Source organism: Neovison vison, chromosome 1 (genome assembly GCF_020171115.1).
Source record: "Neovison vison isolate M4711 chromosome 1, ASM_NN_V1, whole genome shotgun sequence".
Lineage (NCBI taxonomy): Eukaryota > Metazoa > Chordata > Mammalia > Carnivora > Mustelidae > Neogale > Neogale vison.
In genome coordinates this window covers 249,509,964-249,537,463 of record NC_058091.1, presented here as the reverse complement: position 1 = coordinate 249,537,463, position 27,500 = coordinate 249,509,964, and the positions used below count along the sequence as shown (strand labels likewise).

The following is a 27,500-nucleotide window of genomic DNA, read 5'->3' as shown; positions in this document are numbered from 1 at the left end:
ATATGACTTAAGTAATTAACAAAATCGTTTTACTCCCCATTAGAAATTCCATTTTTGAATTTTCCATTTTGAATAGCCAGCCAACATACTTACTTTTTTTTTTTTTTTAATAAATAGGGAGTCCAGTTAAAAGATATTAAAATCAATGGCTACCACTTATTGGGTGCCAGGTATTATACAGTTTCATTTAAGGCACAAAAATAAGGGTCACATGAAAGACATGCATTTTATATGCAGAAACAAGGATCAGAGAGGGTAATCACTTTTCCAAGTCATATAGGTCTTAATATTCAGTTCTGATTCTGACTACATGCTGTGTACTTAAAACATGGCAGATTTCAGCTCTGATTCTGACTACACCCTGTGTACTTACAGAACAACAAATATTACTTAGTGGACACCTACATGCACCAGGCACTCTGCCTCTTATATATCAGGAGCTGAACACATTGCTGCTTTTAATCTTTCCAACAATTCCATGAAGCACTTGCAGGTCCACAGTTTTTTATCTAAAACCCTTGAATACAGATGCTATTTGGGAATTTATAGTGTTTGGGATTTTTTGGAATACAGTTGATCCTTGAACAACACAGGAGTTAGGGACACTGACCATGCAGTTGAAAATCCATATATTACTTTTGACTCCCCAAACTTAACCACTAGTAGTCTACTGTTTGACCAGAAGCTTTGCCAATAATATAAACAGTTGATTAACATGTATTTTATGTGTATTACATACTAGATTTTTATAACAAAGTATGCTAAGAGAAAATAAAGTGCTATTAAAAATCATAAGGAAAATTCAGTTAATGTACTGTAGTACATTTACTGAAAAACTCCACATATAAGGGGAGCTGCAGAGTGCAAACCTATGTTGTTCAAGGGTCAAATGTACAGAGTATACATGAACAATTTATTATTTTTCGCTGAATCCTATATAACATTTCTTTCAATTTAATTATTAAATAAAATTTTCCTCTTTTCCTATTATTAAATAGGAACAATGTTCCTATTATTAAATAGGAAAAAAGGAAAATATTTATGCAACTACACACACGTAAAATATTCTAATATTTAAAATGTTCTCTTGCAGGGTTCCCTGCCTCTAGGTAGATAAACCAAAAGCAAAGAAACTATAAGTAAGGGACACTTAGAGCTGGAATAAATGAAAATGCTCACCGCTTTAATTCAAACGAGTTTCAAAGGTAAAGCATCGAAGTCTAAGAGGCTGCCAACACATCTGATCTCACTGCACACATCTCAACAGCAGAGGTTTAAAGCAAAGATTAAGAAGCGGGAGCTCTGGCTTCTCCCAGAACAAATCAATCAATGATTATGTTTCAAATGTAGACCTTTCCCTTCTAGAACCAAGCATCTTCACTCCCAGTCTCAGCATTACACCTTCCTTTTCTCTCATCCTTCCTTTCTTCCCACCCTTCCCTTCTACTTGCCACGGTCTGCTTTTTTGCTCTCATTTTCCTTCCCTTGTGTGCTTAATGGCATTCAAGATAAGGATGTCATCTGAGCTAGTGCCAAAAAGTAAAGTTCCCACAGATCTTTTGGTATTTCTCTGATGCCCATTTAAGGTTAAGTTTAGCTTAGAGAGTGTGAGGTTATAAAATGTTCTTAACGGTCTCACAAGTGCAGAAATATGTGTGTATGCGTGCGTGTAGGCACGCGTGAGTTTGACATCTGTGGTTGGTAACAGTCTCTCTCTGTTCCTTTTAATTTCTTTTTCAATAAATCAACAGAGTGCAAGAGAAAGGCAGACATTTTATTACTATAAAACAAGTTCAGCTCAGTGATTGTCCTAACTGGTACTTAAGTACAGAGTTTAAAGTTATTTAGCATAAAAGTCAATCATGATGTATCTTCTAATAACAATACAGAAGTTAGTCTAAAATGGTTTTTTTTTCATTATAATGAGTCATATTGCTTTCATTCAGGTGCCCGAAGACATTTCTAATTCTCACTTAACCAGGAAGTATTCCTGAGCTCTCACATAAAGTTGTCCCTACTCCAATTATTTACATACTGTATTCCTTTTTAATGTTTAAGTAGATGGTCACTGCTGTTCTTGAGTTTGCTTCTCATTAACAGAGTTTATATTGTCTTTGCAGCCTGATCTCCAACTAGCCTAACACTTAATAAACACTCAAAAGATACATGAAAATATTAATAAATTTAAAAATAAAAATTACCCTCCTATATATTCTAACTTATGGTTAGAAAAGCAAAAAGAAATAAAATATCCAAAGCACCAGGGGAAAAACTATAGATATTTTTAAGATCTGGGAATGCTAAAAGATCTTCTACACATAACACCAAAGGAATAAAACATAAAAACCTTTTTAGAGGGAAATAAATACATCAAAAGCTTTAAATTTTCACATACTCAACAACTCAGCAGTTGCATTTCTATGCATTTCTATTTCTAAGAATAAAATTGAGGTTATAGATTTACTACACAGATTCTTATCACGGCATTGCTAAAACACAAATAGGCCACAAAGCAAAAAGAAAATCTGGAAATGACCCTAAATGTCAATTAACAGAGAAATATAATTACAGCATGCAGGCAGCTACCACAGTAATTGATTTAAGGTCTTAAATTAGATTGTCTGATATCCTTTTTCTCATCCTTACAAGCTTCCCAGTGCTATCATAAGCTTTCCCTGGGCAAAGTTCCTTCATCTGGGACACCAAGATAATAACTTTACAAATATGGAATGATTGTAGAGAATGTAGATGCCTGGCCCTCACTGTTACAATATGCAGCAAAACTATTTCAATCTATAATGTAATGTATTTCATAACACAAATGGCGAGCAGGATACAAGCAGATTTCACGTTACAAAAGGGTGGATTCCAGTAAGAATGGAAAGATCCCAACCTTCGTAAGTAATATAAGTAGAGTGGGAAAAAGTATTCAAAGCATATCCCCCTAAATTTTGTAAAATAATTCTGACTGGAAGAATTATGAATTACATGTTTTTATCATATTTTTGAAATTATTTCATAATAAATGTGTTTCTCTTAGATAAGAATATTACAGTGGAAAGAATTTTTTTTCTGAAAGTACTGCTTATATATTTCTTGGAAGCATCAAATACATAGTAGATAGAGTCCTGCATAATATACCCACTTATCCTCTCACCATGCTCGCCTGTATTCCTGGTCACACTTATTTGCTGTTACTTCATAGGCTGAACAAACTCACCATGTGTACTTTATAATAAATTCCAAGACCATGAAATTAGTTAATTAACACATGCATCAATTATTTCTGAACACACTTAGGTCTGGTCTACCTAATTCCCAGAATTCAGGAAAACCCTACTTCGCCTGCTTCCACTCCTGTTTTTGAAGAATCGAGATATGGTTTGAGTAGGCTGAATAGCTGTCCCAGTAACTTTACTTCCTGAAATGTGGGTGGATGAACACAAATACACAGAATAACTCAAGAACTTATAATTTGACTTCAAGTTACCAATATGCAAAACTGAAGGCTAAGACTATGAGTGGCTCCTTTCAGAGAGCCACCATCATCATGCCCACTGAAGTGGACAATAAGGGATGGGCTATCCATCTCCTAAAGGTCTAGCTTAGGCAGAACCACAACACAGCATTTGAAAAACCACAATTCTGACCACAAAACCCTGCTTTACAATGGGATGAGTGAGTGAGAACCCTGTGACTGGAGATATTCAAGCAGACGCTGCGTGACTCCTCCAAAAGGCTTTTAGACAATGAGATCATGCATGAGGTTCTTCAACTGGATGATTTTATGAAACTTACCCTGAAGAGAAATCCATCCCTGATTCATTTTACACAAAGACTTTAAAGTTTATATTTCATAGACTTTTAACATTTGATCTCACCTTTTATAAAGTAGCTTCAGATTGATAAATGGAATTTTTCTTAAAAATGTCAATAGATTAAAAAGTTAATCTCCTTTTCAAGGTACCATTTACTGAAAAATGTACATTTTAAGGAAATGTCCCAAATACAAGGATATTTGAAATTTCACCAAATTTATGCATTTTTAAAGAAAGTCATGTTTACATGATAAAAACAGTGTTTAGTAATATATTTTGGATAATTTAAAAGAGTCTAGGATATATTTTTAACAGATGGTCCTTATATAAGACTTAAGGAAAATTCAAGATTTCAACAATCATTTAAGTCAAAGAAACTGAAATAAGGACTTTTGGCTGGCTGTATTTGTGATCAAGTAATCACTAAATTTTTCCAGAAATTCCTTACGTAAATTCATTTCCTGCCTGCCCACCCCACCTCCACCAAATTTCTACTGATAAATAATAAGGTACTTTTTAAATGTTTGAGGAAAAAAGCACCAGGTCTTGATATACAATGTTAATTCCATTTCTCTGTATTCTCAGATATATATTAGGCACACTATTAATCTTTTTTTTTTTTTCATGCCATGTATTTGGAAAGAGAAGCCAAAAGACTGAGTCTCCACATGTGCCTTGGACACAGCAGAGTTGTCTGCCTTCTATAATCAGCAGGGGCCATAAGAACTCTCTTTAATGCTAAGTATAAAAGGTCATTGTACCTATCAGCATGAGTGAGAAGAGAACTCCAAAGAGGTTCAGCTAACCCAGCACTAAGACTCAAGTTAAATACCATAATCATGCCAGCCACTCATTTACCACTCAGTCTGTCTCCAGCCCGGAAACCAGTCTGCCAGGAGCCTAGATAGCTGGAAGAGCAGCCATGTTTTATCATACAACTGATCCCTAGAGGCTAATTTAAAGGAAAACTGTATGTGTCCTACATTAAGGAGGAAAAACATCCCTCATTTCACAAAAATCTTTAAGAGAACAAAGAACATATCTTTTGAAACTCTGGAACTGAAAAACACAATAGGAACTTTAAATGTTAACAGGGCATGTGAGCCTATTCATATTCATTATACTCAACATAAATGAACTATTCCTTGTATATGTGAGTAGACAATATTTCTTAAGAAAATTTAGCAACTCTACTTTTTACAGGGATTAATTACATTCTAAAATATTCCACTGAAAATATCTTCTAAAAACGTGTAAGTTCATATGTGCAACTCAAGAGTGAAAATTATTAACTTTGGAAAAAAAAAAGTTTTAGAGCTTTCATCTGAAGGTTAATAATTAAAAATATTTTAAAGAAGCAAACACATGTTTTAAAAATATCCTTCAGTCCAATTCATTAACTAATCAATTTTGTAATTTCTTCTGAAAACATGCTACTGTACATGTAAGATATATGTACGTCTTTATTAGATTCCCATAAATGTAGTAAGAACTAACAAATCTAATGAATGGATAACTGTTGAAGAATGATGATGTAATGCCTGGAAACCTCTGACTTGAAACTGCCCAATTCCTTTGCCAATTAGGAATTGACCTTGAAATCTGCTTCAGGATGAGAGAACTTTTCTGGAAGGTTACATGACTTCCAGAAAAATGAACATCATCTCCACCAATTAAAATTATGTTTGAAAATTTAAATTGAAATATTTTTCATTCTGTAGTATTTAAATAAACTTAACATTATATAGGCAATCTGTATTATTCCATTCTCAACAACTTACCTTTTCATGCAAACATTTCATAATTAATGTTTCTTCCCAAAATAAAAGCATCTGGTAAAGGCATTTAAGTTTGCCCTAAATATAACCATAAACTTTGTCATTTGCGGAATGTATTTCAGTCCCAAGAAATCTCAATTACCCTAGGAATAATATAAATATCATGAGGTATATATACATACCAGTGTATGCTAAAAGGTTTCATACATTTTTCTTTTCAAACTTTAACAAGAATTCCAATTTCTCTATTTCTTCTCAAGATTTAACCCAAATACTAAGATGAAGTTTTTGACAGGGTGATGAGTACAATTTTTTAAATACAAGGTTTTTTTTGCAGTTTAAAACCTCTATACATATATAAACCATCACTACTACTTATCTGTAATATTTCAATGGCATAGCTTCATACACTCTCACGTTTCATAGCAAAGAATGCACTGTACAAATGTAGATGCTATGAAAAGCCCTGGGAAAATAAATTGAAGATGTATGTCCTTATGAGTGTTATGTAATACTGCTTCCAGTTTAACATTATTTTTACTCCTATGGTTTAATGTTAAATAGTTATTTCTCACATTTTGTAAGATTAAACATCTTTATTTTTTTTTAAAGATTTTATTTATTTATTTGACAGAGATCACAGGTAGGCAGAGAGGCAGGCAGAGAGAGAGGAGGAAGCAGGCTCTCTGCTGAGGAGAGAGCCCAATGAAGGGCTTGATTCCAGGACCCCGGGATCATGACCCGAGCCAAAGGCATAGGCTTTAACCCACTGAGCCACCCAGGCGCCCAAAATTAAACATCTTTAATAGGCCACTGGCACCCATTTGATTCCAGGACATCATTAATAGATCATTTAGCACATCGACACTGGAGATTTCCACCAGTCTACCAATCATGAGTTTAAGTACTATTCGTATTATGGTAAATTGGTTTCATATTGGCTTGACTGACCATTTACATGGGTAGACAATGCTGGATGCCTACTGAGCATTCATTCCTCCACTCCTTTTCTCCTGCCCAACAGAACTTCCACAGGCCTCCTGAACTGAGCTCACTCTGGGGCAAAAAATGGACATTCTCCAGCTGTTGTTAGTTATGTCTCGTAATCTTACCATTCAAGTTATAGATATCATCAGAGATGAATAAAAATATAATTTCATCAGAAGAATTTTCTTTGGATAACCAAAAATTATACAACTTTTTGTTTATAAATTGTAATTGTATAATTACAATTATATAATATTTTGGTTTAAAACAAAAGAGACTTCTCCAAAAGGAAGGTCTCATTTCTCTTTTCTTACCTCTTTCACACTGTGGACCAGTGAATCCATAAACACAAGCACAGCGGTTAGGTCCAATACAACGTCCACCATTCTGACACCCATTTTCGCAGACAGCTGCACACAAACACAGCAAGAAGCTCATTATATGGTCAATCTCCAGGTACAGGTGACCACTGAACATCACAGGTTTGAACTGTACTGGTCCACTCAAAAGTAGATTCTTTTCGATAATCATGGTACAGTGCTGTAAGTCTATTTTCTCTTTCTTAGGATTTCCTTCATTACATTTTCTTTTCTCTTGCTTACTTTAAGAATACAGTATATGGCACGTATAACTTAAAAAATACGTTAATCCACTGTTTATGTTATCAGTAAAGCTTCCAAAAAACTATTAGTAGCTAGGTTTCTGGGGATTTAAAAGTTATACACAGATATTCAACTGTGTGAAGGACCGGCACCCCTAAGCCCTATGTTGTTCAAAGGTCATCTGTACCATACAGCATAGAGGTAGCCCATAATGGATCTTTTCTCTCAAACACAAGTTACAATTTGCATGCACATTTAAATAAATACACGTAATGTAAATTGAGACAAAACCCTATATAATTCATGTAAATCACATTGTGAGGCACACACCTGGCAAAAGTTCTTTTATTCTTTCTTTCTTTCTTTCTTTTATTTATTTTTTTTTTTTAAAGATTTTATTTATTTATTTGAGAGAGAGACAGTGAGAAAGAGCATGAGCGAGGAGAAGGTCAGAGAGCGAAGCAGACTCCCCATGGAGCTGGGAGCCCGATGTGGGACTCGATCCCGGGACTCCAGGATCACGCCCTGAGCCGAAGGCAGTCGTCCAACCAACTGCGCCACCCAGGCGTCCCTCTTTCTTTCTTTTAAACAGAATCACAAGGATTGGCTGGCTCAAATGCTCACACTGTCAGAATGTAACTAACCAATTTGTTATCTTACTTCTATTACCCCCATAATCAATCTTCATAGGTAAGAAAATAAAATATGGGGAAATGTAGGAAAAAGGGGACAGACAATAGGCAGCAGAGAGACAGGAAAAAACGGAGGGATGCGATATGGAAAAATAAAGAGGATATGGCAACAAAGAGTAGGAAAAATCAGAGAAGAAAAAAAGCCCCACCCTGCAAGAAAAAAGACTGGGTGGGTAAAAGAAAAAAAAAAAAAAATCTAACGTGAACATGGTTGGGGGGGATACCTTCAATTCATCAATGAAACATCAAGAGATAACTAATGTATACAGAGTATGTACAGGATATAAAAGGAAATAAGGAAAAACTTCAGTGTGTCAATATGATAAATATTTTTATTAAAAAATTAACCCCAAATGCCAAATTTTTAAGACGAACACAGGCAGCATACACTCCTTCACTCCTTTCCACTTGTCACCAGGGAGACCAGGATTCAGTTTAGGCTCCGTGGGCCCCAGAGAGACAGAGAACCTGAACTGACCCTGAGCGGCTCCTCTCCCCCACTGCACCACCCTCAGCAGCCTGGACCACAAAGAGAAAACCACTCTATAAAGACCGTTCCACAAATTCCCTGAAAAACCACTATTCCTGAAAACTCTCCTGACAGCACTGGAATCCAAGAATCATGCCTTCTCTGAGAAAAAATTTTGGTACTAAGAGCTTGTCTATTAATCCACCCACATTGTCAAACATAAAAACCATCCTCACAGATAAAGGATTATATTCTATGAATTGTGCTCAAAACACAGAGCTTCAAACATTAAAGCCAAGTGAGGGGGCAAAGGACAACTGTGCGCTCTTCAAATGAGGCACATATCAAAAAAGGGAAGCTCAGTAAATAATCAGGTATCTAAAAATGCAATAGTGTTGCTATCTCCATACCACAAATACTGAGTAGAATACCTATTTTCATCTAGAAAGCATCCAAGTGGCTTCTGTTCTGCTAACAGTATGAAATGAAAACATACTTTGAAACAAAAGACTTCTTTATCTTAAAGCACCAGTGTGCTAGTGGCTTTAAAATTCTTTGTATCAGGCTTTGCTCAAAGGCAAGAAGGATTCTATGTATATTCGCACAAGTGCATCTTTGGAAGAACCACACCTTCCTGTTTCTCCACTAGTGCCTACACAGCACTTGCAACTCATCTCTGTCCTGAAATATGGGCTGGGCAATAAACAGGATGAACAAATACAGAGGATAAAGGAGAGGAAATAAAGGACATGAGAAGCGTGAGAAAGATGGGGGTGGACAGGAATGTGGAAGAAAACAAAAACCTGTTGGAGAAGTCTCAGTGGCATGGAACTCCGTAGAAACAATGGACAGCACTTGAACATTTCAAATGCTAAAAACACATATTGCAAAGAGGCAGCATTTACCTAATGTAATTAATTATGATGTGAGAAAAGTACTTTAAATATCATCAAGCTGTAAAAAATATAAATGGAAATCACTTTCCCTGATGTGCTCTCTCATAAGATCCATGCTAGCCTTTAACACATGATTGGAAAAAAGCATTCATGACTGACATTCAGGATGCACCCCTGGACTAGGTGGAGAAAGTGATTCTCTCAGGGCGTCCCAAAGCAGACTTCTAACTCCTAACTTTTAACTCCCACTTCTAACTTAATCCTTGAGTTTCTCCTGAGGAGCCTGTCCAGTACAAATTAAACCTAATCTAATCTGTCTATGTTAGAAGGACAATGTCTCTCTACTCATTACCTTTTTTTTTTTGGTAGAAAATATGGTTAATGTTCATAAAAATTATGTAAACATACAACATGATTTTATTATTTTAAGTAATTTTTTAAAATTCTCTATTTTAATTTTTAATATGATAAGTATCAGCAGACATACCCCCATTTAAACAAAAGACCTTTGGGATCCTCAATAATTTTTTAAAAAATGTAAAGAGCTCCCATGAGGGACGCCTGGGTGGCTCAGTTGGTTAAGCAGCTGCCTTCGGCTCAGGTCATGATCCCAGCGTCCTGGGATAGAGTCCCACATCGGGCTCCTTGCTCGGCAGGGAGCCTGCTTTTCCCTCTGCCTCTGCCTGCTATTCTGTCTGCCTATGCTCGCGCTCTCTCTCCCTCTCTCTCTGCTCTCTCTGACAAATAAATAAAGTCTTTAAAAAAAAAAAAAAGAGCTCCCATGAACAAAAAGGCTGAGACCCTTTGCTTATATTACTACTTCTTGTCTGAGAGTGAAGTCTCAAACTAGAAACTAGAAAGTGAGGTCTCAAACTCAAACCAGAGTTTGCTTGCCTTTGCATCCCCATCATCTACTGTAGAATTTGATCCACCGTAGATACCAAAAAACAAAAATCCTGGAATACATGAAAGTCTTCCCCCTCTTTTCCTACTATTTTGCAAGGGAGAAAGTCACAGTGAAGGGATGAGTTCTGTTGTTTCCACACATCCTGATCACGTCAGCTTTCTGATTCTCTGCTCCCCTGCTGAAAATTGGGTTTATAGATCCTACCTGAAAGGGGCTTGAGGACTGAATAAAATGATGTATAAAACAAAGTGCACAGTCTCTGACATTTAAAGTGTTCTATAAACTTTAATTCTCCTTCTCTTTTATTCTACAGAGTATTTCTATGAAAATAAGACTTGCTCTTTATCACCCAAAGGTTATACTGAAGAACAACAGCAGCAAAAGTGGATAATGCATACAAAAGTAGAGTAAAAAATAAACAAAAGAGGTAATTTTGCATCTTAAGAATGAGTTACGAAAAAAAAAAAAGAATGAGTTACGATCAAAGTTATTTTATGAAATAGTTTTTCTTAAAACAGAACAGAAATGGAAATTTACATTCCAACCGGAGTTGGAAAGAAATGTGAATATGCCTCAATTTCCAGCATGGAAAGAAGGCTGACCACCCAGGAAGAAAGAAATGCTTACACCTGGTGTGGGATAAAGCAAAAGCAATGGCAAAAACCACATGCTATATACTCTCCACACCAGCTTCCCAGTGATCTTCACCCCGCCCTATAATTAACCCGTTATCTATATAGAAATTCAGTCTACATGCTCCCAAGTTCCTATCTCCGTCAGCTCTCTCTGAAGATCTTAGCTCATCGATCTTTCCAACTGGAGGTCTAACAGACTGTTTAAATTACCAAGCCCAAAACAAAACTCTTGCCATCCCGTGTTTGCAGCTCGGCCTAACCCACTCCCAGCTCGCTCTTCTCATTTCAGAAAATGGCACAACCATTCCCTCTGGGGCTCCATCCAAATCTCCAGTTGTCATCATGGATCTTTGTTTCTGTTTTTCTCCCGCAGCACACCCACTCCACCAGCACACATATCCTTCTACAGACTCTACCTCTGAATACAAGTCCATGACAAGCACTTGCCCCACGCTCATTATGCCAGCACCATGCACCTGATGATGCAGGCGCTGGTAACTCACCTCTCATGTTCTCTTCACCCTTCCTACAATCCAGTAGCAGTCAGAGTGATTAAGTTTTTTATGTTAATCAGATCCTATCACTCCACTGCTCAAATGAACTCAATGGCTCCCCATAAAATTTAGAGTCCCGATTTCTTTTCTTGGTGGGTAAGGCCATCCAGCACCAACTCTGAACTCACCTCCCACCTTTACCTCCTTTCCTCTCCTTAGGCACATGGATTTTCTTAATATCTACAAAACAGGTGGAAGAAAAAAATATGTTCCCACTATAGGTGCTATGAATCTGCTTTTCTCTCTGTCTAAAACACTTCACCCACTGACCTAAAATGAGACCTTTAGGTCATCTTGTTTGCTCACTAATTCATTCCCAACACCTTGCACAGGTGGGGCTTACAGGAGAAACTCAGTGAACAAGCTGAATGAAAGAGCACTTTCTAAGGAATGCTTTCCACATTTCTGGGAAGGTAGCTAAGCAGTTTAAATGTTTTTATAATCCTCATTTTAGCAAATGATTTTCCAGGGCTTTTCTGGATTCACAAGCTGAAAATGATTACACCTGCTTTCTTACTCTCAGTGCTATAATGCTCTCTCTGTGTCACACAGTTCAGCAAGTGTCTTCCTTACACCTGGTTTTGAGTTGATGTGTACGAAGTGTCATACCCTGCATCTTTGTACTTGCTGTGAATGATTTTGCTGGTTACATAATTTGCTTGCACCATATGTTCTATTAACCCTCAGTACATATTGGGCAATCAGAGTTTTTTCTCATGAGATATTCAGTAGACACATTTTCAAATATGCAGCTCTTATGACCTAGGGCTTTTTTCCCCTTTCCCCTGACTGAAAAGTGTGGGGGCAGTGGTATGGTTTGGCACAGGACAGAAGAACATAAAAGCATCTCCTGCAAGAAGGGAAACTACTTTTCATCCCTTTACTTTCCATTTCTGTGCAAAGAGCAGAGGAGGGACACACCAGCTTTCTGCATAATCTCTAGGAAAATACACACATACACAGAAATGCCCCAGACAGATATAGGATCTGTATCTGTCAGGCTGAAAGTAGATAGTTTCATGATAGATTTGAGCTAATACTCTGTAAGATCAGTTGAGGCAATGCTCTTCCCCCTGTAATTTTAAAGTAATTATGAATTTTCTCCCCCTACACAACAAAAGGTTGAGTTTCAGGAAAGATAATTGTGTCTCTTTGATTGCTACTGAGTTCTATAAAAGAGAAATACAATCAGATCTCCTAACACTTCTGTTTAGGTATAAAAAAGGTATAAATATCTGCCTCTTTATAAATACTGTATTCACAATAGGTTTTTTCTTAGTGGTTGTAATCTGGAGTCCATTGTATAAAATTTGGAAAATACCTATATATTAGAATAAAATATAGAAAAAAAATCATCCATGAAAAAAGAAAGTTTGCCATGACTTCTGTTACACTGCTGTCCAGCTTTTCCCTGGTCAACCCTAGCCCAAAAAAGTTATTACATTGGCATCTCCTATTCCTGCAAGAAAACTGGCCTCAGTGCAATGTATTCTCTCAAATTCCTTAATGCTCAGCTTTCTACACTGGTCAGTCTCAGATTACCTCAACAGCTATAGCCATACCTGAAAGTTACCTACACAAGGGGTTCTGTAAACTATGGTCCACAGGTCAGATCTGGCCCACCACCTGTTTTTGTATTGCCGTGAGTTAGGAACACTTTTCACATTTTTTATGGTTGGAAAATCAAGAGAAGAATAATATTTTTGTGACACATGGAAATGGTATAAAATTCAAATTTCAGTGCCCAAAAATAAAGCCCTGTTGAAACACAGCCAAGTTCTCTCATTTACATATGGTTTATGGTCACTTTTGCACTGTAACAGAAGAGCTGAGGAGTTGTGACAGGGACCACAGAGTCTAAACTATATTCTGGCCTTTACAGAAAGAGATGGCTGACTCCTGACCTGAACAAAGTATTTTTCTTTACATTAAGTCACTTACTTATTTTACATCATTTAAAAAGAAAACTTCATAGCACTTATAAATGGAAAGCTTATATTACCCTAACAGGAAGGCAATCTTACTAAGAACAATGACCACAAGAAGATACCACTTCATATCTATCAGGATGGCTATCTCACTCACACATACACACACAAAAACCAAAACACAAAGCAGGAAAGCTTTGGTGAGAATGTGGATAACTTAGAACCTCTGTACACTGCTGGTGGGAATGTAAAATGGTAGAGCCACTATGGAAAACGGTAAGGCAGCTCTTAAAATTAAAAACAGAATTAGCACGTGATCCACCATTTCTCCTTCTGGGTGGGTATGGTACACAAAAGAAATGAAAGCAGGAACTCAAATGGGATGGTTGTGCATCCATATTGACAAGAGTCAAAAAGTGGCAGTACTTCAAGGATCCATTCACAGACAAACAGATAAAAAAAAATACCATATGTACACAAAATGGAGTATTATTCAGCTTTAAAAGGAAGGAAATTCTAATATATGCTCTAACAAGGATAAGCCATGAACACATTGTGCTAAGTAAACCAAACTCATCATAAAAGGACATATACTGTATTGATTTCATGTTTATGAGGTAGTTAGAGTAGTCATATAGAGAAAGTAGAATGGTGGTTTGCCACTCAACTGTGCATATAAAAATGGTTAAAACAGTTAATTTTATGCTTTATGCATATTGAAAACAATTTTTTTAAGTTTTTAAAATTCCAACAAAAATATGATTAGCTTAAAACAAGGTAGATATTCTTGTATACTACTACTTGATCTTCCTATGTTAAAAATGTTGAAGAGAAATTCTTAGGGAGACTTTGAAGATTAACAGTGAATCTAGACCCTGTCTCTGATAAAATCCAAATGAAATGAGAAGGGACTTTGTTGTTATATATGATTCAACACTCTTCGATGTCATGACTGAAAATATGGGGATTCAAGAGTCCCACAGTCTACGAAACACAAACCACGCGCGTTCTCCAGTGATATGTCATAATCCAAGAGTGACCATCCCCACATCTTTGTTAAAAAGCTATTTCTTGGGTGCCTGGGTGGCTCAGAGGATTAAGCCTCTGCCTTCGGCTCAGGTCATGATCTCAGGGTCCTGGGATCAAGTCCCACATCGGGCTCTCTGCTCAGCAGGGAGCCTGCTTCCTCCTCTCTCTCTGCCTGCCTCTCTACCTGCTTGTGATCTCTGTCTGTCAAATAAATAAATAAAATCTTTAAAAAAAAAAAAAAAAAAAAAGCTATTTCTTTATTAGTACAGAATATGCTCCAATAAGTGACGAGAAGACCTTAACTAAATTAAAGCTCCCTCTTTCACAACGAACTATCATTTTTTAAAAATCATTTTAGAGCCCTACATTATTTCATTACATAACTAAATATATATGAGCTAATGACCATTTTTAAGATCGGCTCTCCTAGAGTTAATTTTGGATGGCCTAAAGAGAGTGAAATCACAACAATCTTTACCATGTCTTCAGGAAAGTATTCATGTTTTATGAAGCAAGATTTGTAAAAAAAGTAAATAAATATTAACTTGTGATATGGGTCAAATCTGAGGAAGTACTAGTGGTATTCAACATCAACACTCTAAAACATAAGAATCTTAAAAGAGAAAAAAAATCTAGGATAAAAATTAGAAATTAGCTGTAAGGTATGGCTTACTACATAGTTTTGTTTTGTTTTTTTATCATCATCGGTTTTATAGGTCCTTCAATTTTGACTTAGTATGAAATACCCACTTCACATCTATCAGGAGAAATCAAATAATTTCTAATAAATGAAGTCTATTCCAATGTTCCTTACGTTGTCCACAGTAAGTTCCGATATATCCCTTCTGGCACTGGCAATGGTCATCTGCACAAGTTCCTCCATTCATGCACCTGACATTGCACTGCTGAACTGCAATGAACAACAACAAAAATATATAAAAATAACAATCACTGAAATTTTAGCATCTGTGAGTTATAAAACCAAATATCCAATTCAATGACAAATGTATTTTATAGAAATGTTATGACCCATAATATACTTATTTGTGAGCGCACAAATACAGCATGTTTGCATTTGTTGGGCATTTAAAATAACACTTCCAGTGTTAAAAGAAATCGCTATATGGGGACTGGTAGCACAGTTCCTAGGAGGTGGGAGGATTTGTGTAACTATTCAGGATTTGGGGTCTGAGTGTCTCCTGTAACAATAGAGTTAGTTCTCACCCTCATGGAGCTAACATTCCCACAGAGAGGCAGACAAAACACAAGTAAACAAACACTACAATGTCATTAGAGGTTGCGACAAGTTCTCCAAAGGAAACTGTGTTATAAAGGAGAATAGCCAAGAGCCAAGGAGAAATCTAGACAGGAGGAAGACCAGACCATTCTCACGTGACACTTAGGAAGTGGTTTGAAAGAAGAGAATGAGCCAGGCATGAGAAGTACTAAAGAGGAGGCTCATGGGGAGAGGAACCAGCAAGTCCCTCGGATGATGGGGAGTTTCCTTTATTTGAAAAACTTAGAGTCACAGGACTATAAAGAGTCAGGCTGGGAAGAAAAGGTCTTAAAAGAGGCATCCAGAGGCCAGCCAGATAATCCAAGATCTCCCAGGCCATGAAAGGGTTGTTATATCCCAAATGCAAAAGAAGTCATTGAAAGGATTTAAGAGAGTAAAGTGATGCAATGTATTTTTAAAGGATTCCTCTAGCCGCTCTGCAGAGAACAGATCTGAAGAGATTAAGGGTGGAACCCAGAGAAGCCACTGGGAGGGTACTCCAACAGTACCCTCCCAATGGCTAAGAGATGAGGGGGACTTCTCTTACCTCCCAGGTAAGAGATGAGGGGAACTTAACCACAGGCTATAGAAAGTAGAAGCACTTAAAATGTGTTTTCCAAAAGAACCCCCAGGTCTGGTTAAAAGAGTTGACACTGAGAAAAGGAGGAAGAAGGTAAAGAGAAACAGTCGCTTAGGCACTGGGTGGAGGAGAAGTGGCATTTGCTGAAGCAAGAGAAACTGGAAGAAACAGATTGTGGGCAACAATGAATCAAATGTCCTGCTACCAAGTTTCAGACATATACTATGCATTCAAGTGGAAATGGAACCTGTGAATAGGAGGCTCATTGGAGGGATCTATTCTGAAGACAATTACTATGAGTTAGCAACATACTGGTAGTAGTTGAAGGCATCTATATAAATAAATTCATCCAGGGAGGCAATACTGTTGAAAATGCCAAAGTCTAATGAAGAGGATGCCTAGACCAAAGACTAAAATATAATAACCAGGAAAACACTATGGCCATGGATACTGCATAAGTGGAGGGAAAAGAATGTTTCACAAAGAGGGCAAATAATGGTTCTAAATGCCCTGAAGGAGTGGAGTAGGATAAGACTGGCAAAGAGAGAAACATTCCTGATGAAAAGGGAGTACTACTCAAGGCCATAGGAATTCCCGGATTCCATATGGAATTATATACCATAAACTGAGGGTTGGCCCAGTCAATGTTTAGCTGCCCAGGGAGAGAATTAAGAAGCTGAACCCGTAAAATTTCTCCAGGATTTTTTTCTTTCCCTGAAGGCATATATGAGTAAACTAAGACAACATTAATGAAAATAAGGTCCAGAATATATTTGAGGCAGTCAGACCAGGAAGGCTCCTGAAAGCACTGAAGGAAATCTGGTAATCTGGGTGGTCAAGAAAGCCTGGATGAATTGGGAAAATGAACTTTTATTTTTTTTATTTATATTTTTAAAGATTTTATTTATTTATTTGATAGAGATCACAAGTAGGCAGAGAGGCAGGCAGAAACAGAGAGGGGGGAAGCAGGCTCCCCGCCAAGCAGAGAGCCCCATACGGAGCTCGATCCCAGGACCCTGGGACCATGACCTTAGCCAAAGGCAGAGGCTTTAACCCACTGAGCCACCCAGGCGCCCCAAAGATGAACTTTTAAAGGCTGAGAAAATGACACATAATTTTCAAAGAAAATGAAACTAGAAGTTATGCAGAAGTTTCATCAGAAGACAATGACATTGATCATGTAAATCTTGAATCTTCAATTTCTGAGTCAGACAAATTCTCTACTACCTCTTCTGAGAAAATTTAGAGAGATAAATGTTAAAAATTAAAAAACATCACTCTGGCTTGAGGCAGATTTAAATTTTTATGTAATTACTGAGCAATTAAATAAATAGTATCTGCCCCTACCTTGTTATAATCTCATCTTAAACAACAGCCTAAAAGATTAGTTTTGAAAAACTGACAACCCTGATTTGGGTCATGAACACAATCCTACTCCACTGTTGTGATACCACAGGACTGCTGAGAGTTAATATGGGTAAAGCAAAGTGAGTTAATATATGTAGAGTATCTGGTCAGTATATAGTATTTGTTATCATCCCAATCCTCTTATCTTTCTCCTTTGGTTCATCCATGAAATAGGACATGGACTGTAGGATTATGCAAAGGCAATAAACAGAGCATAGGGTTGGAACCTATACGTTTAGGCATCAGAGTACATGAATTCAAATCTATGTTACCCTGGGCAAGTTACTTAATTCACACATGCCAAACTCCTTTCTCTATAAAATGGGATAGTAATAGTATCTCATAGTTTTCATGTGAAGATTAAATAAAATGCTATAGTCAAAAACATAAAAGAGTATCTGGCACAGAACAAAAACCAAGTAAGTTATAGTTCATAAGTTATTCACAAAGAATTTCTTTTCCACTGAATCCAGGCACTTTTACTGCAGACACACATAGCTTCTGGACCAGAACTAAACCATTCTGCTAAATAAAAAATCATTATCCTCCTTCCCTTCAGTTGTTGGTGGCAATAATGAAGCCACTGAAGATTTTGACTCCAAAGATTAAAGCAGATCTAGCTAATGAGGAAAATAATCAACATATATATCCTTGTTAAAAAGGACATTTGGTATTCATTCACAAGCTTCAGAATAATGCAATAAATGAGATCACATCTAAAGAACATACTTGATTTTGATCCACAGGTTGGTGATATTTGGCCACTGGAACAGGTACACATGTTAGGACGGGAACAAAATCCATCTCCACAACTATTTCTACAAATTGCTGTAGAAAGCACAATAGGAAAGCGAAGGAATAATTAGGTAATAAACCACAGTATACAAAACAAGAAAGCTACAGTCAACAACAGTAAACTTGAAAAACTAAGATAAAAAAATACAGGATATGTAATGTCTGATTTCAGATATGCAACAAAATCACCCATCGTAGACATGAGATGAAGTCTCACAAATAACCTTATGATAATGTGCAAACAAATGAAACTATTTCAAGTTCCATAGTCCTTTAACTCTATCAGTACAGGTCATGTTTTCCACTCAAGGCAGAGCATTTATACATAGAATTTACCACAAGATCACAGTCTGGGTCGAAGGAAGCTAGAAGGATTGAGGAAACCCAGAGGTCTACAAAACCTCAGAAAACATAGCCCACTCTGGAAAAGAACTTCACAAGACATAGAAAATAAAAAATGGACTGAGGCAGAGACTCCAGGCCCTAACCAGTTGGCCAAGCCCCAGGGGTTCCATGCACATTCCTTCCCAGCTGGTATCTGACCTGCCCCATCATCAATCTTTGTTCTCCTTAATAAATCCCTCTCTCCTTCCTCTAGCCTTTTTTCTCCCATGCTATCACCACAACCTAGCCTATATCCTGCTGGTCAGAAAAGCTGCTGCCACATTTTGATGGAGGGAGAGTCAAGGCCTCCTGCAGCTTTGACCTCCAAGGTATGAGGGTCATCACAGCAAAGAATGTTAGGCTCACTGACACAGCACATGCCATGGATCCTCAAAATCATTAGTTGAGTGCCTTCAAATGGGAAGTCTCTCCCATTTTTAGAATCAGTTCATTTAAGAGCTGAGAAATTTATCTCTATACTCACAACTGAATTTTTTATTTGTGTACAAAGCCTATGTGCTTTAATGCTCCATGCCTGGATCCATGAGGATAAGAGGAGAGTCTGGGAACATTCTCAAACTAACTATAAACATTCATGCAAATGTGCATGTGTCTTTAACTAGACAGGCATCTCAGAATTTTCCAAGAGATCAGAGACCCCCAATAATGTAAAGGGTGTGTAGTATAGAAGTGAGCTAACTCAGGGTGCCTGAGTGGCTCAGTTGGTTAAGCATCTGCCTTCAGCTTAGGTCATGATCCTGGAGCCCTGCAACACAGTTCCTTGCTCAGTGGGGAGTCTGCGTCTCCCTCTCCCTCTGCTCCTTCCCCTATTCATTCTTTTTCACTTGCTCATGCTCTCAAATAAATAAAATCTTTTTTCATTTTTAAAAAATTTTTTAAATTTTTTTTTAAGATTTTATTTATTTATTTGATAGACAGAGATCACAAGTAGGCAGAGAGGAAGGCAGAGCGAGAGAGGAGGAAGCAGGCTCCCCATTGAGCGGACAGCCTGATGCAGGGCTCCATCCCAGGATCCTGGGTTCATGACCTGAGCTGAAAGCAGAGGCTTTAACCCACGAAGCCACCCAGGCACCCCTCAAATAAAATCTTTAAAAACAAACAAAGAAAAAACGGAAGTGAGCTAACCCAGTCATTTTTTTTTTCTTCCTGAAACTGCCTTTTGACATCCACGTAATATGACCAGCATCTCCATTAGCACTCCTTATAAATGAAAATGTCATAGATCATAGTGTGTAGATAGGAAACTAATTTTAGGCAAGAACATGGTTCCTGCCATGGAACTGACTACTAAATTTTAAAATGTGCTACAGTTTCACCAATTATTTTCCAATGACCATACCCACTAAAATATTGTTTCTTCCAAAGCTCCCTCACCCCCAGCAGGCAGACATTTAGTCTAGGCATAGGTAATCTACAAAGTGTTCCTACTCAGGTCCTAAACCCAAGGAAGGTTTCATGGCTGGAGAATGGTCATTCTCAGACAACAGACTCCTGTCATTACCACAGATCTGAGCTTTATGTCTGTGAGCCAGTGAGAAGACAAGAGTGTGAAGGCCCTTTCTCCTCACACTCATCCCAAACTATGAGATGCCTCACCTAACTACTTGTCCCTCCTACCTTCATGAAAACCACGAGACCCAGAAATAATGAAAGGAGAGGGAAAGAGAACATGGGGGATAGGCTTTCTCTGATGCTGGGAGAAGATGCCCAGCACAGTAAAGAGGACATAGGATGAAAAAGGTCTGAGGTTGAACTCTTGCTATGCTATGGACCCAGTGAAAGTTTAGAAAAAGACCACATAGCTTCGCTGGGTTTTGTTTTCTTCTTGGTAAAATAAAAAAAAGAGGTTATAGTGGAGTATTCTGAGCTCTTTTTAGGTTCAAATGCTGTGATTTCAGGCCAACCCTTTCCTATTCCACTGATCAAAATGCACTTCATAGCAAAATTTCACAAATAAATTAATAAACTTTCCCAATGCTTCAAGTTCTAACAAGATTTTTAAAAAAATGAAAAGTGAGAAAGTCAATTCCATTTTTTTTTGGAAACAAATATTTGCAATTTCAGAAGTACTTCAATGATCTTTGTAGGCCACAACTAAGATCATTAACAACAAACATAGAAACACAAATCAAAATGCATTAGGTTTCCCATAATCTGAGAAATACATTTGTCTTTTATTATCTTCATCTCTTCATGAAGCCTGGTCAACACCAAACAGATTAAAATTCTAGAAGGTAATCATTTTTAATATCCTTCTATAAAGAGAGAATGCTGATATATAAATGAAATAATTAGTCTTTGGTCCTCATATTTGATTTGTATTCTACTTATCTCTTTGTAAGTTGCCTTAGAGCTTTATCTTTTGCTAAATGGTGAAAATTCAGTAACTGTAATAAATAACTTATTATCACCAGGAAGTCCTAGAATGAAAATTCTTGATTTTGACTTGAAAATGCTTTCAGTTTGGTTATTATCTCCACATATTATCATTTTAAATGTCAAAAAGAACTGTACTACTAAATTGAACAGAAAATATTAAAATTCAAAATTTATGTGAGATCCATACAAGAGAATAAAAGGGCATTACATTCCTCTATTTTATGCACTGTTTTATACTCTTGGGTATTTGAATTATCTTTTTAATGTGCTAATATTTTTGTAGATAAACTCTAAGTGCTTGATATATAAGTGAGATATATTTATTTATTTATTTATTGGTGATACAAAGGTAACTACAGAATATATGATTTTGAGTTTAAGAATTTTTTTAAAGAGATTTATGATGCATGTAACTTCCAATGTATTTCATAGGTACCCAAATATTTCAAGAAGTAGAAAAGCAGGCTATAATAGTCACCATTGCTCTGAGACTTCCAAAGTTGTTCTTCTAAACAAATAAGGAGGACAATGTTGCTGAAAAACTGTAAGTATTTAAAGCAGACACTCAGAGGGCCATATACGTATATATTAATGATACACACACATATATGCATTTCTACTTCAAGTATTCTGGAAGGCTCTGCTCTCTGGAATTCCCATTCCACACCAATCCAATAAAATCTGACTTTACGGATTTTCAACACATACCATAAACCAATCCCTTCTCTCGGCTGCTCTCCAACTCAATAATGGCAGTCACATTCATTACATTCAGTGAGTCAGACTTTCCGCAGTGCCTAAGTCATCCCAGTTAGTATGGCAGGTGTGTGGTGAGTGACAAGCTGTTGTAGGAGTCTAGGAACCATGTTAAAGCAGGCAAAGTATACCCTACTGGCCTAAAAGGGTAAATACACCCTCCATATATGCCTCACATAGAGGATTTCTGCGTTGGGGAAAAAAGAATGTAGTATCTTTTGTTTCTTTTTTACTAAAGGCTTATCATCAGAGGATTTATTTAAAATACTCATGAATCACTTTAAAGAACACAGTCATTGTTTCCCATTTGTGCCTCCCTACTGGAAATTGTGGCATTTTCAGGGTAGAAAAAATTACAAGAAACAAAAAAAGTCTTGACAACACATGAAACTTCACTCCTTTTTAAAAACTGCCATGAAATAACATGAAGGATCTATCTCAAACCCACAAAACCAATAAATATAGAGTCGGAAATGCCACTACATCCTTATTATCCCTTGGCTAGCGTGGCTTGCCCTTTTTCTCTGTTCACAATTGCATAATTATTTTTTCCCTAGAGAACATGAAGGTCAATCTAAAGGCAAGACTGGCTATAAATGAATGTGCTGTCTATGATACCTGGCTCTCCTCCCGACAAGATAAATTTGACTGCTAGATAAATACAGGGAGCAGGCCAGTCACACTTCAACTCACGAATTCACAGGCATGTGAAAAGACATCCCACAGTCCATCACTATGAGTCTGGTAACTAATGACTTCTCCAGTTAGAACTTGTAAGAGCTAGGTACACAATTTGGAAACTAAATAAAAGAATAAAACTTTGAAGGTCAGAGATGCAGAACTTTGGAAGCTCTAAGCCTCACACTTTGGAAATCTACAGTACACTATGAGATGTAGAGCCTGTAAATCCTAAATTTAAATATCTTACAAAAAAAAAAAGGTTAAGCCACTTGGGAAGAGTTCTTTTAAAAATTTTGTTGACCTGGGTCAACTCTAAGTCCTCTGAGAGTTCCTTTCATATCTACATTATGTGGCTGTTGAGATGAAACCAGAGATAATAAAGTGGTTTTGTACAAAGGCCTAAGAAAGCTTGATCTTCAAAAGGCCTAAACCTCATGCAGTCAAAAGCCAGATAATTTACATAATCACATTGTGGGCTTATCTGGACTCCTTTAGGAAAAAGTGGTTTTGAGTTATCTAGGGAATTGGTGCACTCCCCCTTCAGTTTGTATTAATAGACTCAGAAAGATAAAACTTCCAAGTATCTTTGAAACCTTTATCATTATTGCCCTTCAACAGAGTCTAGAAGCGAGGTCTAAACTTCGATGTAAACCGGCTGCTTCCTCCTTAACACTCAAACGGGTCCCTGTCCTAATTATCATTGCTTTGTGGCCACTGGATTCTAAAAGCAACTGTGTCCCAGACAACTGAACCCAAGAGGTCGGCCCTGACAAGGGGCCAAGCGCGCTGCCCAAGGTGGGACCCCAATCAAGCACTCACGGACAATGCACTGGTTTCCTCCAGGAAGCGTCTTCCATCCGGGGCAGCAATAGGAGTGGAACCTGGATCCGCACACGTTGGGCCTGCGGTGGACAAGCAAGGTCACAGACACGTAGGGAAGTGTATGGTAATGCATTAGTGTTTTCCCAAGCAAAAACCCTGAGTGAAAAGATTTCGGGACAACAAACAAACCAAAACTACACTTCAAATTCTTGGGACTTGGGGCACAGAGATGGAAGTAAATTGGCTGAATGGGGGAGGGCTGGAAACGTCTCAAACTTGCCTTTCATCTCCCTTCCCTTACTGCCTTTTTAAAGGGCAAAAAGAAAACATGGAAACATATAATTTGCTACTACTCTGGGCTCCGGATGCATAGAACAAAGGAAAGACTCTTTCAAAAATCCTTGCCCTCGTCCCCAAATCCGTCCCTCCTTAATCCATTGTTACTTTGGCCCCGACGTGTCAAGGAAGGCGCGTTGGAAGGTGAAGCGCTTGAGTTTGAGGATCAGAGAAAACCCTAAACCCCGCACTCCTTCTCAAACAAAAGGCTCAGGAGCTGCGCCCCCGACGGTGGGAGCAGGCAGGCTCCACGAGCCCCGACGCGGAGTAGACTCAAGCCCGCCCTCCGCCCGACATTGAGAACCTGTTCCCGCACCGCGGGCACAGTCTGCGCTCTGCCATCCACACCTGGGGGCCTTCGACCCAACCCCCCGAGGGAGGGCTTTTTGCCCGCTGAGCTGCGGAGGAAAAGGGGGAGGCGCTCCTGGGAGTCTTCGGGATTCTGGTGGAGGGGGCCGCGGCTCCAGCCACCAGAACCGGGTTCAGGGAGGGGTGGGATGGAAAGCTGCCAAGCGCAGGATCCCCCGCTGCCTACTGCCCACCTACCCTCGAAGCACGTCCTGCTGTCCTCGCCTGCGGACCCGGTTGGCAGCCGCGGCGCCCTCCTCGCGGTACTCAGGCACCGCGAACACGCCTTCAGAGCCCGCCGCCGCGGGTCGGACCTGCTGCGGCGGCGGCTGGGGCCGGGGCGGCTTGGGCGGTGGAGGTTGGGGCTGGCCAGCCGTGCCCTGCGCCCAGAGCGCCACGCAGCCCAGCCACACGAAGTAGGGCTGCAGACACAGCCGCCGCCGTCTCCCCATCGCGGGAGCCGAGAGCGCGCGGACCACGGTCCGCGGAGAAGAGAGTGCTAGGAGACAAAATTTGAGCGGCCTGAAAAAAGTCAGGGTCTAACAAGCCCTCCGTTGGCTCCCAAGACTCCCTGGGGCTTGGGCTCCCTGCAGTAGCGGGAGCCCGGGACCGAGCGCCGGCCCCCTGGCTGCGGGCGGAACGCGGGCTCTAGCGCAGCGGGCGTTGAGGCGCGGCGGCGATGTGGCCGGCAGCCCCGCGCGGTCCACGTTGCATCCCCCGGGCCACGGCCCCTAGCGACTCCAGGACCGCCAGCGGGCGGGGGCGGGAAATTACAAAAGTAACCCGAGCAGCCGAGGCGTAAAGTTACAAAGAAAGCGGACCTCAAAAGGAAAAAAAAGGGCCTGCACGCAGCGCCTCGGCGGATTCCCGTGCGTTCCGGGAACAAATCTTAGAAAGTTGCAAAAGTCACCAGAAAGAAGCCAACAAACAAACAAAAGTCGCCCCCCCAAAGAAGAGGGTCTCCTCCCGGCTCGCCTGGAGTCCCGCGGGGCAGCGACGCGCCGGCGGCGGCTGAGGAGCCGAGCTGAGGTGTGCGGGGCCAGGGCGAGCCGCCGGTGAAAGGGAGGGCAGGAGGCTGGACGCCGGGGAAGATGCGGCGGACGAGGGCGCGGCGCGGGGGTTTTGAGGCTCGGCGGAGCGTGGGGCGGGCCCGCGGGCGGCGGCTGTCAGTGGGGGCTGGAGCGCAATCGTCCACACGTGGAGCGCAGCCCGGACCCAGGGGCCGACGCAGAGTGGGCGGAGACAGAGTTAAGGGGCGAACCGGTGGGGAGGAACAAGGGGAGCTAGGGGCTGGGGGAGGGGAAGAGGAAGGAAGGGGGTAGGGTGAAGGGAGGAGAGAGGACTGAGATTGGGGAGAAGGGGGGCAAGCCTGAGAGGAAGACCAGGGCTGGAAGAGGCGCTTGGAAGGAGGGACTGGCGAGCCCGGGTGCGAGAGGAAATGAGCGGGGGATGGGGGCGAGGTTAGAGAGAGGAGAGAAGTGGGAAAGGGGAAGGGGGGCCGGGGGCCTGGGGGCCGGCTGGAGGGGCGAGGCGTTAGTCGGCTTTGCTTCCCGTCCCCCTCAATTGGCCGCTAGCTCTGTTTTGACTGTACAAAGCGAGTAGACGACGGGGGAGGGGGCGGTTAGGGACCGGATTTGGGAAAGGAGGCAGCAGCCCCTTCCCCTCCCCCTCCGCCCTTGCCGGGCCGCGGACCTGGGACGAGGGTCTCTAAAAGCGCTAGGCTGGGCTGGACCCGCAGCTGAACTTCCCCTTGCCTGGTAGAAGCCACAGAGTTGAGGAGGAGAGCGGATACTCCCGAGAGGACCTAGACCCAGACCCCGGGTGGGGGATTCTCAGCCAAGCAGGAATAGAGACTCGCGCGGGACTTGGCTGCAACCTCAATCCAAGGAGGCCCGGCCCTCCCCATCGTCCTCCTACCCCCACCCCAGCCCGGCATAGGCGTCAGTCAATGGGACCCGCACAGGGGTTGGGCGTTTCCAGATTGAAATGCGTCCTCCACCTCCAAGAGGGAGCTCACGCGGCCGCAGGGGGCCTCGGCTGCATGCCTGCGCTGAGGTCCGGGGTAGTCCGTGCAGGGGGTGTGCTCCGAAGTGTCCCCTGGCACAGCTCTGTCGGAGTTTGCAGCCAGAGAGGAGTTAGAGCCCCTGAAGTGGCGGGGAGGGACGGCGGTGGGTAACGCAGAGCTGGTAAATGGGTCTTGCGGCATATCCTTGGTTCCTGGCTTGGACTCATTAATGATTAAGCCCTAGCGATTGGTGCATCCAGGCTGGCGACCTGCCCTCTGAACCCTAGGAACTGCCTCTGTGTTCACCCGCCTCTGGGGTCTTCCTTTATGGCCCTGCTTTCATGAGGTCTCTGTAAAGCCCTGGTCATCTCTTAACCCATGGCACTGCATAATTAAAAATCAAACATCCCTGAAAATTAAGGCTAACCATCCAAACACAGTTTAGGAAACAGTACAAGAGAGCAATGTCTGGATTATTCAGGCCTAGGGAAATTTACTATATCTATACCTGTATCTGTATCTGTATCTGTATCTGTATCTATATCTATATTCCCCACCTGAATTGCCCAGATGTGCTATTTGGCAGCCAAAATTCTCTGAGAATTGGCATAACTCCCTTCTCTACTTTCCAAGTATAGTCAGACAAAGAGTCTGACTTACAATATCCTCATAAGGCCTAAAAAAAAAAAAGGTAGAAGTCACGTAATTGCAGGTGAGACACCAATTTGTACAAATCGAAGAAATCAAAGACAGTAATAGAGATATTTGTCAAGCACTTGTGCTTCAAACAAATAAAACCATTTTAACTAAAGGAACTAAATAAAGTATCTCCTGACTGAAGGCTGTGTTTTAATTATACTCTTTAAAACATTCAACCTTCTTAAATGGGTTTTTGTTAATACTTACATGGCTTCAGGGTTCATTCCTGTCTGTCACATAAAATCCAAATGCTCTAAAATTGCATATGCATGTATCCTTTGACTCAACAATTCAACTTCTAGAAATGTATTTAAAAGATATGCAGGCAAAAGAAATGAAACAATGTATGCATTCATCTCTTCACTGCAACACTGTCATAGCAAAATATTAGAAACATAAATGTCCCATCAATAAGAAAATGTTTGAATACAGTTTAATACATTCAGTGAAATACTATATAGCTATAAAAGTGGGATGGGACATCTCTGTATAGTCCTATGGAGTTATCTCTAGATTACACAATTCAGGGTTTGGGGGCAAAGTACAGATAGAAATAGACAAATCCATTGAGATAGAAAGAACAGAGGTTATCAATGTCTGGGGTGGGGGTGGGGAGAAGGGAAAGAGGAGTTATTGCTTAATGCATACAGAATTTCTACAGAAGGATGAAAAAAGTTCTGAAAATCAACTGTGATGATGGTTGCATATAACACTGT

The 27,500-nt window shown here is 40.0% G+C and overlaps 1 protein-coding gene across 1 annotated transcript in view; it reads right to left on the bottom strand.

The window, feature by feature from the left end:
* Nucleotides 1–25,187, bottom strand: part of FBN2 (fibrillin 2) — a 247,344-nt gene extending 222,157 nt beyond the window's left edge. The window contains exons 1-5 of the mRNA XM_044228355.1: nucleotides 24,279–25,187; nucleotides 23,394–23,476; nucleotides 18,288–18,386; nucleotides 15,110–15,205; nucleotides 6,898–6,993 (exon numbers count right to left, since the gene is read on the bottom strand). Coding sequence (XP_044084290.1) covers nucleotides 6,898–6,993; nucleotides 15,110–15,205; nucleotides 18,288–18,386; nucleotides 23,394–23,476; nucleotides 24,279–24,532 — 628 coding nt within the window. The 5' untranslated portion in view covers nucleotides 24,533–25,187. The remainder of the gene's footprint in view (nucleotides 1–6,897; nucleotides 6,994–15,109; nucleotides 15,206–18,287; nucleotides 18,387–23,393; nucleotides 23,477–24,278) is intronic.
* Between the last annotated feature and the right edge of the window lie 2,313 nt (nucleotides 25,188–27,500).